This window comes from Haliotis rufescens, unplaced genomic scaffold, assembly GCF_023055435.1.
Source record: "Haliotis rufescens isolate VD_foot unplaced genomic scaffold, xgHalRufe1.0.p SCAF_12, whole genome shotgun sequence".
Taxonomy (NCBI): Eukaryota; Metazoa; Mollusca; class Gastropoda; order Lepetellida; family Haliotidae; genus Haliotis; species Haliotis rufescens.
Window position 1 is genome coordinate 17469597 of NW_025963802.1, and position 18485 is coordinate 17488081.

Sequence of the window (18485 nt, forward strand, 5' to 3'; positions counted from 1 at the left end):
ACCTTCTAGAGAAATGCAGGACTTTACAGATCTATATATATTACGAATTAATCTAAACATTCGACCATTAATACCTCCTTTCCACAATTTGAAGAGTAAGCCATTCCTATACACAGAGTCGAACGCTCCTTTCAAATCTATAAAGGCACCATACATCCTGCCGCGTCTTAGAGACAGATATTTATCTCATAAAGTATTTACAATAAAGATATTGTCGGAAGTTTGGAATCCCTTTCTAAAACCTGCTTGCTCGTTAGTTATAAAATGTTTAAGAGCAGACCACTTTGTAAGTCTGTTACAAACCATTTTTGCAAAAGATTTGCCTGCTACTTCTAAAAGTGTAGTAGGTCTATAGTTAGAGGGATCATTGGGTTATATACTACCCATCAAAAGTTTAGACTCACCAGTGTAAATGTAGCCACTCACTATACTCAACTGTTTCAAACCAGATAATGCCAAATATTCTAAATTTTTACAGGTACTGTTAACACATGAACTGTTGTGGCGTAAAACCAAATCTGTAACGGTGAAAAGATTAGAGTTTTTCGTTCTTTAATTGATAAAACTCTGTGGAATGTCGCACATTTTTAAACAAAATTCGCACCAAAACGCAGGTGTTCACATGCACGATAATACACGTGTTTTATCAGCAATTTGACGCGGGATACTCGTGCAATTCATCTTTATAAGGATTGCAGTTGGCTCCTCTGAGTTAGTGGAGAAATTCTTCTTTGATGCAAGCATGGGTAGAGGGAGAAGTCTCCGTATTGAGCAACGACACCAAGCCTTGGCACTGCTACAAGATGGCAGATCACAACGGTTTGTTGCCAGATGTCTTGGCGTATCCCAATAGGCAGTTTCCAACCTCTGGGTACGCTTTCAACAGACCAACTCCGTCCAGGATCGACCCAGGTCGGGTAGGTCAAGGGTAACATCAGAGCAAGATGACCGATGGGTCTTTTTGCTGTTTCTCAGGGGCAGAAACATTACAGCCACAGCAGCCAATAATGCTTTCAAACAAGCTACAGGACGACGTGTATCTGTATCAACAATACGCCGCCGATTACGTCACTACGGACTGCGGGCACGTCGTCTAGCTGTAAGACCCCCCCTTACACCACGCCACCGTCAGAACAGACTGAATTGGAGAAATGGACATTTACGCTGGGGTCCCCGCAGATGGGCAAGGGTACTCTTCTCCGACGAATCAAGGTTCAATCTGCATTTCAACGATGGTCGGATCCCAGTCTATGGACGTCAGGGAGAGCGGTACGCTGACGTTGCTGTTGTGGAACATGATCGATTTGGAGGTGGATCCGTTATCGTCTGGGGAGGTATCACCCTGACTGGAAGAACTGATTTACTGGTACAGGATGGAAATCTGACTGGCCAGAGATACAGGGACGAGATCATCATTCCTATTGTGCTTCCATTCTTAAGGGCCATGCCAGGTCACGCGGTTTTCCAAGAGGATAATGCCAGGCCTCACAGAGCTCGCATCGTGTCAGCTTCTTTACAACAAAATGGGGTGAATCGAATGGATTAGCGAGCATTATCGCCCGATATGAACCCCACTGAGCATGTTTGGGATCTGCTGGGACGGCGTGTTTATGCCAGAGTTCCTCCCCCTGCTAACCTTCGCCAACTTCGCAATGCATTGTTTGAGGAGTGGCAAACATTCCCCAGCGGCAGATTGAACTGTTCTTTCGTGGTATGCAACGTCGATGCAATGTCTGTGTTAGAGCCAGGGGTGGTCATACCCGTTATTAAATTTTGCAATTTCACTTTTGTATGGTACTAGCCAATACGGCATTCTGGTTCACTAATCATCAATGCACACGTCCTTGTGAACAAGGATATGAAGACCTAAATGAATAATTTTGTTATTTTTTATTGGTAGCTTTCACAAATACGATTTTCTTACGAGATATAGTGAGTGGTTTCAGTGAGTCTAAACTTTTGATGGGTAGTATATATATAGGAAGTATAACGCCATAAGACCACTGATCTGGATAAGAGCCACTTACGAATACTGCATTAAATAATTGTAATAACATGTCCAGACATTTAGGTGGGTCATTCTTAAAGAAATCCACAGGTATCCCACTATAACCAGGAGCTTTGCCACACTTCATATAGAGTTTGTACCAATTCCTCTAGAGTAATAACAGCGTCTAGCTCACTTTCGGGAATAACTGTATTTTCTATCAACTCATCACCAATGGAGTTGACAAAGCCATGTACAAATTTATAAAACTCAACAAAATGTGCGTGTATATGTATGTATAGTCTGGAAGTTAATTTAAGGTACCGACGTTAAATACAATATCTGAAAAACTATTGGACCTACTCCAGCCAAAGTTGGTATGAGATTATTAAACAGTCATACATAACTGGATATCACATTTAAAGACAATCGGTGCATGAATAAAAAATCCGTCCATTTAGCTATCACTATATTTCATCAACAACCAGACCTGTTCGTCACGGGTGGAACTAGCATTCATTGTAACAGCCATCTGCATAATGCTACCCCTGCGTCACAGGGCCATATGACACAATTAAACCAATCAACTCAGCTCGAAAGCTGCATTAGGTACGGGTCCTCTAACGACATTACAAAGAAAAGAAGAGTGAGTGAGTATGGTTTTACGCCGCTTTTAGCAATAATCCAGCAATATCACCAAGGACACCAGAAATGGGCTTCACACATTGTACTCATGTGGGGAATCGTACCCGGGTCTTCGGCGTGACGAGCGAAGGCTACCCCACCGCCCCTAGAAAACAGTGAAAGTTTACAGAAACTGAAGATGAAAACAAGTCGGTTATTTAAAGAATGGCACGATTTTCTCAAGGACGCCGTAAATCGTCTTCTTATTCGCCAGAATGACGGACAGACAAAACCATACGCTTTCCACTACGAACTCGCCGGAGGTGAGGTGAAATTGGTTTTAACGTCGCGTTCAAGATTATTGCACTTATATAGCAACGTGCATGCACGTGTGTGTGTGGCTGGTTGTACTAGTCCAGACTGATGCCGATTTATAGTGCTAGTTCACTGAGATACCATGCCGCAGTTTAACATGAATACCCCACTCAGACACAGTATACTGACTCCGAGCCGACCAGTCCTTATTTAAGCCCCTTTATGCCGAGCGCCTGACAGGGTAACAACAAGTACCATCTTTTAACGTCTTTTGGTATGACGCGGCCGGGGATCGAACCCCGGACCTTCTGCTCTCCGGGCGGACGCTCTACCACAAGAGCGGTCGCTGTAACAGGAAGGATGGACAGAATAATAACAGGTCGGAGTGTGGCCCTGCCCAGAATGAATCTTACAATAGTGATCTATTTGGGAACGTTAATGGACCATATCCTAAGTACTGTGTTACTGTCTTTTCTAGCTAATCATTACCCCATAGCATCCTGTGGGATGTTTTGCACACTTAAAGAATATTCTTATTGTAAATGTATACATCTCAATGTGTCACCTGGGCATATGGCCTCTATTACTTATATTACTTTCGAGTATGTTACTCCTATATTACTTATATATATATATATATATATATATATATATATATATATACTAGTATATAAGAAAAGCACAGTTAAGTTCTAACCCTCAGGCACAATATAGTACTAATTTAGTAAGTGGAGTAAGATTGAACACAGTTTGAATAGGCTAGCGCTTTCAACTCGTACCACGTACGAGTCTCATCAGGCCATAACTGAATAACGGACAGTCTCGCAAGACGTATTTGTACCATTGTGTCCGGAAATGATGTTAAAACTACCCGCCTTGCTGAACTTAAGAGTTTCCTACTGCATCAAAATTATCGCGCAAAGTTAATTGAAGATAGCATACAGTAAGTGAGTGAGTGAGTGAGTATGGTTTTACGCCGCTTTTAGCAATATTCCAGCAATATCACGGCGAGGGACACCAGAAATGGGCTTCACACATTGTACCAATGTCGGGAATCGAACCCGGGTCTTCGGCGTGACGAGCGAACGCTTTAACCACTAGGCTACCCGACCGCCCTGATAGCATACAGAAGGCGCTAAGTATTAAGCAACTAAAACTGAGAGAAAAGTCTGAAGAAAACAATATTGGGAATAATTTAACTCTAGTATCTACCTTCAACCCTAATCATGAAAAAACATTATCCATGGTTCAACGATACCTGCCTATTTTGAATCAAAGTATTAAAATGGAGAAGATATTGAGCAAATACAAAATTATCAACAGCCAAAGACAACCCAAAAATCTTAGAAAGATTTTGACAAGTTCTAAATTTGATTCTGTTGTTATCACTCCACAGGTTTCTAAGTGCGGTGACAAACGTTGCCTAACTTGCAGCAATATAATTGAAGGCTGTTCAGTCCAAATTACAAAGGAAACTAAATTTACTGTAAAACAAAATATTATTTGTGATACTAGAAATGTTATTTACTTGACTGTTTGTAGTGGATGCAATGAAAAGTATATCGGAAAGACAGAACTTTAATTAAAAAGAAGAATGAATCTTCACCGTTCACAAATAAAGCAGCCACACAACCGCACGATTGCACTCAGTGAACATTTAGAAGCATGTGGAAACGGCAACTTTTTAGTTTTCCCGCTATATAAGCTAAATTTTGATCATGAACCTACATTGTTTCAAAAAGAGCAACATTTCATTCGTAAGTTAAATGTAAAGGCGTAAGTTATTTGTCCATAGTCACCTTGGTATTGTGACGTCATAGTTTCCTAGATGTTATGACGTCACGTAACTATATGTTACTACTTCATGTCCGTTATTCAGTTATGACCTTGATGAGACAAAGCGCTGGCCTATTAAAATTGTGTTCAATCTTACTCCACTTTTTTAATTATATATTAATAAATTATATATTTTAATTATATATATATAGATAGATAGAGAGAGAGAGAGAGAGAGAGAGAGAGAGAGAGAGAGAGAGAGAGAGAGAGAGAGAGAGAGAGAGAGAGAGAGAGTAGTAATAATATATATAAAGTAGTAAAATAGGAGTAACATACTCGGAAGTAATATAAGTAATATAGGCCATATGCCCAGGTGACACATTGAGATGTATACATTTACAATAAGAATATTCTTAATGTGTGCAAAACATTGTTATTGTACATATATATATTAGTAATATATACAAAGAAAATGTCACGGTCGTAAGTTTACCACGTTACTGTATTCTTGAAATGACGTAGCCAAGAAGGTTCATATTCCAATTTACTCACTCAAAGTGAAAGTCATATTCTTAAATAATCATTCACACGATAAAAATGTTTTGCACACGTTAAGTATATTATTACCGTAAATGTGTAAGATTAAGCTGAAGAATACAGACACAACAACCAGCAAGAGATAAATAAAACTGATTTAATAAGGTTGAAGGAAACATCTTACAGAAACAAACTTACACTGACAATCAGCTGACTATTAGCCATTTCCATTGCCATCCAGACATCATATCGGAAACAAACCTAATCCGTCCGTATGTCCGTCCATATTTCGTTTCCGGATCATAACTTAAAGATCGAAGACTTGACGATAACCGAAGATTTGTCATCTTCTGTTTTTGCATATGAATCAATAATAATCAAATAGGTTTACCAATATAAAATTAAAACGAAACATTTACGACAGGGCTTGCTTCTTATCCACTTGCCAAATGCGGAAGTTATACCTATCTGAAAACGTCACATTCCTGGCAACTTCCAACACTATTCCAGGTTCGGGAACAAAGTGTGTGCTTCTTCAGATATATTCAAGAGTGGAACCTTCTGGATTAATCCCGTGAATATCCGGGGTAGAATTGGTCTTCAGCAACCCATGCTTGCCGTAAAAGGTGACTAACGGGATCGGGTGGTCAGGCTCGCTGACTTGCTTGATGCATGTCATCGATCCCAATTGCGTGGTTCGATGCTCATGATATCAATCACTGGATTGTCTGGTCCAGACTCGATTATCTACGGACCGCCGTCATATAGCTGGAATATTGCTGAGTGCGGCGTTAAACAACAAACAAACCAAACCAAACCAAACCTTCTGGATAATCGTGAGTGTACTGATGTGTTTTGTAGGGCCTGTTACTTATTGCTGCTGCAACGTATTTGATCCATTGTATTGCCTTTGTAAACCAACAGTATGTTTCAATACAAGTGTGCTAATTATTCATTGATCGTGTGTGGCCATTTCCCAATTTAGTTTTGTAACCATCCCATTTCTGGGTTAGATTTGCGTTTCAATTTGCAAATGAACCCATAACAGTAAAATGTGAGTCCACTAGATGGACTCGAGGTTTTAGTTTTAAAGGTGTTTATTTCATGTACACAGGTGTTCTCCGTTACATTCTGAGTAACGGCATGCCATTGCGGATTCTCAGCTCGTGGCCCATGTTTTGAACTCAGCACACCACTTGACTCGGGGAGGCTAGGCAGGGGGGCTGGGGAAGATGGGGAATCTATTTAGCGGCGTAATACACTGACCACTTGCTCAGGTCCACGCTCGGGAGATTGTAACAGGACTGGTAGGAGTTCCTGAAAGTATAGCAATCATGGCTTAGCACAAAATAATAACTACGTTCTGTGTGTCTTCGTGACAAAATCATGGCATGGTCCTAATACTGCGTGATTTCTGGGTTCAATATAATGCAGTGAAGTGAATTCGTATTGAAATGTGACCAATATAAAGTTATGAATGAGTTCTGAATTTATATTCATATGTCTCTTCAGACGATGTGTATCTTTAGAGGAGACTGACCCACTTTGAACCTATTTCATTTGTAGTGCGGCGTGTTTGAGAACAGATCAAATTTAAGAATAGTAATTCTCGACGCAGTGACAGAAAATATGCAACTAATACAAATGTCTCAAAATTGTGTTTTCGGTTTGTTAAACCATGAACATGCATCACAACCCAATAAATGAGGTCATCTAGCAGGAACTTTTTTTAGTCTGCTCTATACATCGCCTTTACACATTAATTTAAACAAATTTAGACGTACCATAAACGGCGGTTCACTCAATCATTGTAGTCGTATGCAATTTCTTGAGAAAGTTATTTGGTGAAAGAAAATATGTCAATTTATGATAAAAATTAAAACACTCGTGTGTTTCCGTGTGGTAAAAATCATATATTATGATTAATTATGTGTATTCCTAATATATCTCACATAGGATAAGAAAACACTCCGCTGACAACGTTTAACCATAGATGAACAACCAGTTTCTCACCCATAATAATGTGATGCTTTCTTGAAGGCATTTTGTTGTATAAAGAAGGTGTCCGTGTTGTCACAGATGATCCTGGACAGGCTGGCCTTCCGGATCTCAGCCAGCTGGGCTGGGGATTGTAAAGAGCAAGACATTAAGGGTATTGTTTGTTTTTTACTTCTTGGTTGAAGGAATCACGAGCCAAATGTTGAATAAAATTATACATTTACACTTCATCTACCTTGCGAGTCTGATCAGTCAGAATGTTAGTATATCAGTCATTATTGTCAGTAATGTGTGAGTGAGTTGGGTTTATCGCCGCTTTGAACAGTATTCCAGTTATATCACGGCGTGTCAGCTTAATGTGGGAGGAAAGCCCGAAGTGATGCTGGTCCCAGACGTTTACCACTTCGGTGAAACCCACGGGCACATGTATAGTGCTGACACACCAATAAACATAATCGGGGCGAACCGGGATTCGAACCCACAATCATAGGTTTCTGGCGTGCCCAAAGGAGGCAACTCTGTACAGCGAATCGCGGCGCCTTAGACGACTGGGCCACCCGTGCCCTCGTCAGTCATGAAAAGAACTTAGAAAACGTACATTGATAGCATGATTGGCGTCACGTGTTTGACCAAAGATTAACATGGACGTTACATTTTAACTGTTTTGATCTAATTCTTTGTTCAACATAACATCAATCACGATCACATCAGTTTCAAAAGTTATCTTAGGATGCCATCCCATTGTAACTGTTGGTACTTTATTATGTGGACCGCCTATCCGATGGTTTAAAATCATAAACCTCAAACCAAGCCAAAATGATAATCTAAAAGGCCATCAGGAATTCATTCTGGTACCAACATCTAGTATTTACATCTATGCATAACAATGACATCATATTTCCAACACCTAGCTCTTTATCACAAATTACCGTCATTCATTATGGATGACATTACGTCAACATGTTGTTAATATGCAATAAATCTTTCAGAAAACTATTACACAACTGTTGACAATACTGTGACACAGGTAATTCTGTTTTCAAATCATTAAAAACGATTTTCTTACGAAGATGTTTTTTTTGTTATTTTGTTTAATTGTATCTTCCATTCACGATTGAAAACACACTGTCATACCATTCGTCACCACTCGCCCCTTTCCGTAACCTGCAAGTCGCTATTCGGCTTGTCCCGGAATAACACGAGTTGGTCACGAATGACTGTCACACATACCTGGTGTGAAACCCGTCACCGGATTTCCCAGCTCGTGCCAGAAACGGTCGCCTTTCTTTATCAACTCAAATTGTTTCGCGATGATGCAGCTTAAGGTTGGGCCGAGGACGCCACCGGGCACCGGTCTCTCCGATATACCCGCAGGGAAGATCTCAACGTCATCCGGACTCCTACAAACGTAAATTCAGGCTTAATGAAAGTGAATTGGGTTTCTTAATACCCTTCAGCGATTAAATATAAACCTGTCTTTTATGGCAGTATATTCGACATCTGTTCTATACGATCGCCACGGATGAAATCAAAGTTCAGATAAGATAAGTAATTTCTCAATTTCCCTGTTTAAAGAGGGGAGGGGGGTTGGGGCTTTGCTTCACGATCTGGTGTGAATGTTCGGGCTAGCTCTAGACGTTGTAATACGTTACATCACCCGTTTGACAGATATACATAAGACATTGCAGTTTATAGACAAAGTGGTTTGTCTTATAAACCCAATGGAATGTGTTTCGTTGGATAATCGAGACTGGTGTTGACGTTTTATATTAAAATGACTGCAGTCAAATTTGATAGGTTTGCCTGTTGGCGAGAGCCTAGTCTTTCTTGAGCAAGATGTAGATCTATGCCATAACTATACTTATTTTGTTACATGGGTCAGATATTACTGATACTGATTTACTTAACATATTCTTCAATTACTTGTAGAGATATAAATGATACGCACAGGCCAGCATAGGCTCGAGTCAACTGGTCCACAGCATCTTCATCGTGGTCCGAGAAGCCTCCGAGACCTCTCCTGAAGAAATTGGCCTTTGGAAGTCCACAGAACTGTCTCCAGGCGTTATACGACTGTGTGCCATGATCCCTCCCACGCTGGATGTTGAACGCTGCCAGATCAAAACTGTTTGTTGCGCTCTTGAACAACTCGTTGGTCAAGGAAGGGGATATGAACCGGTCAAACCTGCCAGCAGTGTCGACAAGTTGACCGCGTAAGAATTCATGCACAGCATTTCCTTTGGAGTCCCTTATGATTTTGGTCTTGCCAAATAGGTCACTCAGTCTGTGAATGATGTTGACTGAGTAGTTCGGGCGACGTCGGCTGAAGAATGTACGTACAAGGGTGTGTCCGAACCGAAAGGCTGCAGCACTAAATACATTCCGAATACTGGGGTCGATACTTGGATTATAGACATTGTCAAACCCTTGTCTTGGAGAGTCAAGCCCATGTGTCCTTCGAGTGCCAGGATCAAGGACGATTTTCAACCAATCGCTGTAGGTTATTTTCTGAGCCATTGCACCTAAGATCTTTCTACTTTCTTGAAATATTTTCTCATCGTTCCAATATGGGTTGTACTTGAGTATGAGTCCTGGCAATACGGTTGTGTTCTCTCATCAACAGGGTATGCATACTGGTTAGGCCCATCTGTTCGTTCCTACGGGTATCACCTGAAGAAAGTAGCAGAGAATCAACCAGAAATCCTTACAATGCCACAAAATGAAATCCGTTAGACCCAGTAATATTAATTCTGGTCTGCGTTTAGTGTTTGAGTAGTTATAGTAAATGAATGGATTATGTTTTACATAATCCGTTACTGGGTCCGTTGTATTGCCCCTCTAAACTCGTATAAGGAGGCTCTTCTTTTATTGAAGGGCGAAATGACCTGGGGCCGATTTCACCTGGAAAGAATAGTTCAGGGGGAATAGGCCCGAGAAACGTAGCATAGTATTAACCACAAGACATTGCATTGAAACAAAAGCAAATCTGATATTATATTCGTCACTCGACTGATTTGGGTATTAGTAAAACAAATGTGTGACTGATGTCGCTTTGAACATTGAAAAAAGGTGTATTTATAGGTATATTCCTCCTGTGGGGACACGCACCTGCATCAAAGCACGGTGCATCGCAAACATCTTCCTTCTCATCTGTTGGCAGAAGGTTGAAATCGGTGAAGTTGAGGAGACCTGAAAAAAAAATATTACCATAAACCAGAACAACGTTAAGTACATGTAAGAATACAGGTAATTCATCCTGGGGGTCGTGAGCATGGCTAAGAGTTCAGATGAAATGTACGCATGGGTTGTCAAGCTTCACTCGTATCCGTCAGTCGTGGAAGGATAATTCATAGTGTCAGCTTTGTTTCATACAAGGTGATTCTTTCTTCTTCTTTTTTAAATAAATTGTCTTTATTTTTATTTTTCTTTGGGGGAGGGTGTATCTCTGTTTTCATATTATAATAAAGGGATTACCGTAAAAACTCCTTCCTATGTGTCTCTCGTGACTAAACACGCCAAGTCATCATGATCAGATGACATATACTGATGAAAATGAATTAGGGAACACTCAGTTTTAGACACAGTAAAATGATATGCTATCATGGGTTCCCAGCCTCGTCTCCCAAATACACGTTGGAAACAATGCACACAAATACATCTCAACATTTAATTCTGACATGTGTTGAATTTGTTTGCGCGCTATTTCACAAGTACTGACAGTAAAGCTAATTTTTCCTATATTTTTATTGTTCCCTCGTTCGTTTCCTTCAGTACATTACTCATAACAATTACCATCTACTCTCAGTCTCAGGTTGTCACTTTCCTCCTTGCTCGATCCATACACATTAGATGAATCCACAAAGGCTGTGATTGCATTTATCTGTTCCACTGGAGCTGAAACATCAACAAGTATATCAGAAATGTCTGTCTGGACATTAAAGACAGCCACTTAACATGATGCAAAATCATTTCGAAAATGTCAAAATCACTGGGAAATGGTAAAACGAATTTAGTATCAAAATGTATGTTTTGATGTTTTCCGTGTTAACTTGACATCAATTGGCATGCCAGAAGTTGGTGAGTAAATAAGAAAACATACAACTTTATGGATAGCAACTTCTGCTTTATTGCATTTACCTACGTTTATTCTTACACCGTTATCAACCTTGATGTAGATTCGTACACCGTTATCAAGCTTGATGTAGATTTTTACACCGTTATCAAGCTTGATGTAGATTCGTACACCGTTATCAAGCCTGATGTAGATTCTTACACCGTTATCAAGCTTGATGTAGATTCTAACACCGTTATCAAGCTTGATGTAGATTCGTACATCGTTATCAAGCTTGATGTAGATTCGTACACCGTTATCAAGCTTGATGTAGATTCGTACACCGTTATCAAGCCTGATGTAGATTCTTACACCTTTATCTAGCTTGATGTAGATTCGGACACCGTTATCAAGCTTGATGTAGATTCGTACATCGTTATCAAGCTTGATGTAGATTCGGACACCGTTATCAAGCTTGATGTAGATTCGTACACCGTTATCAAGCCTGATGTAGATTCTTACACCGTTATCAAGCTTGATGTAGATTCGGACACCGTTATCAAGCTTGATGTAGATTCTTACATCGTTATCAAGCTTGATGTAGATTCGGACACCGTTATCAAGCTTGATGTAGATTCGTACACCGTTATCAAGCCTGATGTAGATTCTTACACCGTTATCAAGCTTGATGTAGATTCGTACATCGTTATCAAGCTTGATGTAGATTCGTACACCGTTATCAAGCTTGATGTAGATTCGTACACCGTTATCAAGCTTGATGTAGATTCGTACACCGTTATCAAGCCTGATGTAGATTCGTACACCGTTATCAACCTTGATGTAGATTCGGACACCGTTATCAAGCTTGATGTAGATTCGTACATCGTTATCAAGCTTGATGTAGATTCGGACACCGTTATCAAGCTTGATGTAGATTCGTACACCGTTATCAAGCCTGATGTAGATTCTTACACCGTTATCAAGCTTGATGTAGATTCGGACACCGTTATCAAGCTTGATGTAGATTCTTACATCGTTATCAAGCTTGATGTAGATTCGTACACCGTTATCAAGCTTGATGTAGATTCGTACACCGTTATCAAGCCTGATGTAGATTCTTACACCGTTATCAAGCTTGATATAGATTCGTACACCGTTATCAAGCTTGATGTAGATTCGTACACCGTTATCAAGCCTGATGTAGATTCTTACACCGTTATCAAGCTTGATGTAGATTCGGACACCGTTATCAAGCTTGATGTAGATTCTTACATCGTTATCAAGCTTGATGTAGATTCGGACACCGTTATCAAGCTTGATGTAGATTCGTACACCGTTATCAAGCCTGATGTAGATTCTTACACCGTTATCAAGCTTGATGTAGATTCGTACACCGTTATCAAGCTTGATGTAGATTCGTACATCGTTATCAAGCTTGATGTAGATTCGTACACCGTTATCAAGCTTGATGTAGATTCGTACACCGTTATCAAGCCTGATGTAGATTCGTACATCGTTATCAAGCTTGATATAGATTCTTACATCGTTATCAAGCTTGATGTCGATTTTTACACCGTTATCAAGCTTAAAGTAGATTATTGCCTTTTCTGTACCTTTTCTTAGTTACCTGTGCTAATTGCGTAACAATGCGCCCTTCGTTTAGGTATCACAATGTAATGACTCCAGTACCTTATGTTTGTCAAAAGGGTAGACAAAAGAGGGCTTCAGGTTGTTACGGCTCGGAAATGTACATAAATCACTGTCATTCATTCAGTCTAAGACTTCCGGTAGATGAAATCTGAATTTGCTCTCGTTTATATAAAAGTCACATTAACATTGAATACTGAATAGATATTTACTGTCGGTATTTCTTCTTTTTTTAATAGTCACTATATGGCTGAAATATTGCCGATGTGACGTTTAATCCCAGCTCACTCACTCACTGTGTTAATATTTACCATTGGTACACTGTAGGTTGGGTCCTTGTATAGATCTTGTGAAGTTTAAACATGTGCGGCCGATAAAAACTGGGTCATTCGGTGGAACTGGGATAGGAAAACATGGATTTCTGAAATAAATATAATTAATGGTGAAATTTACAATGATATGACCCAGGAAGAAATACTAGAACTCATATTAAAAAGGTTTTAGGATATTTGAATATATTGTACAAATAACTTTCAGTGTAAAGTCTTTCTTTTAAAGTCTTGAAAGAAAATGCAAAAAATAGAACATGGTAACCTGATAGTTAAAACATAAATGCGATAATAAATTACACCCATTAAAAATTCAAGCAACAATAATGAAACACAATTCAAGGAACCAAAAGAAAACGATTCATGTATTACTATTCAATGAGTTGTACACGCAGTCGGGTACGATGACACACAATCAGCCAGGGCAGACATTGTAACTACCCAATCTGCAAGAGGTACTGAGGACCAATTCTGATCCGGTAACCAGGAGACAGTTTGCAGATAACGATGAAATAAAGTTAATACTTACGCCATAATTGGAACGAAGGACCGCACTCCCACTGAAGCTGCAGATGCGGCGACGGAGGCTCCCTCCAGGCAGCAGTTGAGTAACAAGGGTTTTCTAACTGGTCCTGGACACATTTAAACAAACACAAAAATAATCATGGACAGTGTTGTTTCGTGGCCAGTGTTCTTTACATACACTGATAAAGAAACGCTTCCTTTATTGTTATGACTACGGGAAAGTAGGTTAAAGTTAATGATGAAGACACCTATCTTTGTTCTTTAGCGTGATAAGGTACCGTCAGACATAAACGATTCAACCTGATATTAAACGATACCATTCACTTTACGTTTCATTCTGAATTTGTGCGGTTCGTTTCACAAGATGTATTGCAATCGTCATATCTTGGCAAGATTGCACATGTGGCTCTGTGCAATGCAATTATATGCAGTATTTATCTTTAAGTACTGGAACAACAATAGTCCTAGCACTGTGCCTCGATTCAGGCTTTTTCATATGAGTGAGGGAGTGAGTCTGGTTTAACGCGGCTTTGAACAGTGTTCCAGTTTTATGACGGCATGTCAGCTTAATGCGGGAGAAAAGTCCGAAATGATGCAGGTCTGAGACGTCTTCACTTTGATAAGCATGGTGCTGACAGACCTAGCAACATAATCGAGACGAACCGTGATTTGGACCCGCAATCATAAGTCTCTGGCATGTCCGAAAGGACGCAACTCTGCATAACATTAGACACATATCCAATAGGGATTTTTCACTCCGTTGTTATCTTAGGAAATTTTACCGGAAACAGTACATCTTGAAACGTATTGTATCGTGAACAAACTATCGCGATACATAGTGTTATATTTTGCATCGTGCAAGCCCTGCTCGTCCGTCCCAATTCTCAAGTGCGGTGGTTTGCTTGCTTGTAGTCTATAGCCATGTTCTTACAGCAAATGTATCAAATGATGAAAAGTGATTTTGGGGTATGTCACTGGTAACATTTTTATTTCAAATATTTTTCAAGAAATGTTTTATTGATCTTAGCCTGGTTGATATGTTTTCTTTACTGCCCAACACTAGATTGTACCTGTATGTTATGGCAACGGAATTGCGGACGATGAGATGCTCAGTTACATGAAGCTAACTCACTCATACAAGCGCATTCACGTTCTCGTGTAAAACTGTGATGCATAATTATAAATGTAGTTTAAGTGCGAAACACAGGTGCATTAATATAATAATATATTTTACCAAGATGTTAATATATGAATGTGTCGGTGTGTTACTCACGTGTGAGGACTGGCGCGTGGGTGATGTCGTGGTCGGTGATGTGCCCCCACTGCATGAACATGTGGGTGATATCCTCGTACTTGGGAATGTCACTGGGGTCAGAAGCACCGTGGACGATCAAACTGATGAAACGCGCACTAGGAAGATCAGCACCAGACACGCTCTTTGTGCGAGGTAAGCCAATTCCTAGAACATGTTAATATAATTGAAATAAATCAGTACAATGTTAACTTAAACCGAATGCAATGACTAGGACCATATGTCAGAACATGCTTTATAAACATATAGATTCTCTAAATAGAAGACAAAAACATTTCCACATTAATAAGAAATCTTTATCAAACGTAAAGTCGATTGTACGATTCCGACATGTCATGAGTATGTGTTTGTGAATCACTATCATATAGCGATGATAACACGTGTTCGCGAAAAGGGTGAGCATCCTTACCTACAGGTGGCATCCATCACAAACACATGCAAAGGCTAGACAATTATTCACCTGAACAAAAATAGGAATTTATGGTACAAGTCAGAATAGGGAATGGCATCGGACATCATTCTTGTTACTGATGTCCTCCGTACGTCATAACAGGTTTTGAAAGCTTTACTGAGGCCTTGAATATTGTAACCTAGACATTCATTATTTTTATACCTGTGAAAAGGGTTTTGTCGCTTTTTCATATCATATCGATATTCATAGTTATAATCCTATGCACAGGAAACAAGAATATGGAGTATGTATGTGTATTGCTTTACACATTGGGATTTCCGCTGCCGTCAGCAACATTACAGAGACGGGGGAGTATAATAATGCTTCAAACCTTGCACTGAAATACTGTCGTAAACCTAATAATTTTTCAACATAGTCCCCTTGCAGTTCTATACACTTGTTCTAGATCTTCTCCACTTCAATTATCCTTGTTTTGCAGAATGTCCGTTCCCCGTCTGTCAACCAGCCCAACACGGCAACACCAAAGTCTTGGCTCCAGTTAAATAGCGAACCACGCAACTGGGTTCTTTTTCGAATTTGAAACTACGGGACAGATCTGGTGAATAAGGTGGATAGGTACAAGTTTGCATCCACATTCCCGTACAGCAGCCATTGCAACATGACTGATGTGGACTGCAGCATTTTCCTGACGGAGAACACCACGTTGATGCTTGCCACAATGCACAATGCGCCATAACATAAACCCAGATGAACATGTCAGATGAGCTGAATGTATGAATTATTTATTGTTCTCATTCTCTCGTAGTACGTACTATCGACGTGATAATGTGATTGTGGATATTGATCAAACGGTAAAGCCACACAGTGACTGTATGTCATATTACCTTTCAAGAGATTACTTTTCAACATATATAAATATGAATAAGAGTTTGAGCAATAGGTACCAATAAAAAAGTAATACTGCCAGGCGGTGGGAGGTTAAAGTGGTATAATTCACAAGAGCATAATTTGTAAAGCCTGTTTTCTCCATCCACCATTGTGATATTGCTGGAATATCACAGAAGGCGTAATAAAACCATACTCACTTAATTCATACTTATCCGAACAGTTAAATACACTCAAAAACTCAATGGTTAATTGACCTCTAGTTTGCAAGTTTAGAAAATATGTTTTATCCAAAATAATACTTTGTAACTCATCAGGTTGTTCTAGAATATATGCACTATATCAAATATGTCAAATCTTTGAAAGTTATCTCACAAAACCCTTAACATACAAAGCATATGTACATATGTATTAAAGTGACCTAAAATGGACAAGATGTTCGTTCTTTAGAACACATTCTTAAACACAAAAATCAAGTGACTTCACTCTTTACCTACCGTCTTGGTAGACAGGCGGTAGAAAACGTCTCATTTGAGTTGGAGCCTTTCCCCATCTCGGGTTGGCCAAGTTGTTACAGACGCCGCTGGGAGTCCTGTAAGGGCTCCATACATCACATGGTGCCATCAGATTCCTCGGCTTACATATGTCGTCCAACGGACCAAAATCAATATCAGGGAATTGTCTTCTGGACCTACAGGTTCAAAATAAATCGAAATGTAAATATTGCTTTATGTGTAAATAACACACACACACACACATATATATATTTATATATATATATTGATGACATGGTTTAAGGACATAAAAAGGTGGGTTTTTTACCAAAAGCTTATTTTCAAAGGAGCAGGGCTCACTGGCACAAAGTGATCCTATTGCAACTATGATCGTAATTCCCATACTCTAACACAGACTGAAGATAGTCGTAGTGCTAATATCGCTTTGTGCAAATTGGCCCTTGGCCCAGTTCCTCAAAGCGATCTTACTGCTATGACGATCGCAAGTCATTTCTTCAGTATGGAGGGGCGGTCGGGTAGCCTAGTGGTTAAAGCGTTCGCTCGTCACGCTGAAGACCCGGGTTCGATTCACGACATGGGTACAATGTGTGAAGCCCATTTCTGGTGTCCCCCGCCGTGATATTGCTGGAATATTGCTAAAAGCGGCGTAAAACCATACTCACTCACTCAGTATGGGCGATTGTCTCAAATCGTCTAAAAGAGGAACAAGGCCTCGGTTATCGGTCAGTAAGGGAACACAGAATGCTACTTCCAAAACATCGTTGAGGATAACTTTTCCGTTACAATCCGGATTGTATACATTCATATGACTAATGTTAAACCCGGATTGTGTGTTACCTTACAAAATCAAACATAGTTGACTGAACTTATCGTGCATACGCCATGCTTTAAATTAACGGCATGATGACTTTGAAATTTGTACTTCCGAAAACAATGTAAGAAAAAAGTAGACTGCAAGATCCCAGGTTTTCCTCGTGAAAGGATCATTTTGAGTTTAATAACTAAACGTATTTCGTGACAGGAACACGAAACAAATCCTACACAGAACCAATGATGTTGTCCTTAATACCATCATACAAAGTGATTGATCACCAACCAACTATTTACAAGTTCTTAAAAACTTGCATGGCAAGTATCCTAATTTGAAGAACAAAAGGTTCGGTTTTAGAAAATTGATTTACCTTGCACCAGGTGCATATTGCCATGTATAACAATTTGCACCAGAAAAAACCAGGTTGCCCTTTTTTCCTTAAATTTATCAAATTTCAAACATTCATGCATAAACTCGTATAAATAAATACAATCTCAGATATCTGATGACTGGTCATGATGTTACGTAAATTACGTTTTGCTGTAATAAACGTGCACGTAATCTTGAAGTACCCACAGTTTAAAGTGAAAGAAAGCATGTCCAAATATTGCCTGAGCTTGCTAGACTGAACAGAATTTTACAAGACGCGGGCCTTAGTGGCAGTCTGACATAACACAGGGGTTAATGATGTTGTATGGTACATAAAGCTGAAAGATGTTGTGTGGAAAAGTAAGTTCAAAACAAATTATGTAGACATATCT

The 18485-nt window shown here is 39.7% G+C and overlaps 2 protein-coding genes across 2 annotated transcripts; both read right to left on the reverse strand.

Moving 5' to 3' along the window:
- Window positions 1–5958: 5958 nt before the first annotated feature.
- LOC125378228 (peroxidase-like protein 3) lies at window positions 5959–9877 on the reverse strand. The gene is made up of 4 exons (XM_048393410.1): window positions 9186–9877; window positions 8468–8637; window positions 7253–7361; window positions 5959–6556 (listed from the first exon to the last, which is right to left on the reverse strand). The coding sequence occupies exons 1-4, from the start codon at window positions 9752–9754 to the stop codon at window positions 6481–6483; spliced, it is 924 nt and encodes a 307-aa protein (XP_048249367.1). The 5' UTR covers window positions 9755–9877; the 3' UTR covers window positions 5959–6480.
- Window positions 9779–17083, reverse strand: LOC124145684 (peroxidase-like). Its single transcript, XM_046515563.2, has 7 exons — window positions 16896–17083; window positions 15063–15248; window positions 13794–13896; window positions 13247–13356; window positions 11030–11131; window positions 10346–10426; window positions 9779–9907 (listed from the first exon to the last, which is right to left on the reverse strand). Exons 1-7 carry the CDS (start codon window positions 17020–17022, stop codon window positions 9792–9794), a joined length of 825 nt encoding a protein of 274 aa, XP_046371519.2. The 5' UTR covers window positions 17023–17083; the 3' UTR covers window positions 9779–9791.
- Window positions 17084–18485: the final 1402 nt, after the last annotated feature.

Coding starts and splice junctions, on each gene's coding strand:
- LOC125378228 (XM_048393410.1), bottom strand. CDS start 9,754: ATGGCTCAGAAAATAACCTACAGCGATTGGTTGAAAATCGTCCTTGAT. Junction 8,638..9,185: donor ACTCGAGCCTATGCTGGCCT/GTGCGTATCATT, acceptor TTACGTTTGTAG/GAGTCCGGATGACGTTGAGA. Junction 7,362..8,467: donor GGTGACGGGTTTCACACCAG/GTATGTGTGACA, acceptor TACAATCCCCAG/CCCAGCTGGCTGAGATCCGG.
- LOC124145684 (XM_046515563.2), bottom strand. CDS start 17,022: ATGGCACCATGTGATGTATGGAGCCCTTACAGGACTCCCAGCGGCGTC. Junction 15,249..16,895: donor ACCGCCTGTCTACCAAGACG/GTAGGTAAAGAG, acceptor AACATGTTCTAG/GAATTGGCTTACCTCGCACA. Junction 10,427..11,029: donor CCTGAGACTGAGAGTAGATG/GTAATTGTTATG, acceptor TTTTTTTTTCAG/GTCTCCTCAACTTCACCGAT.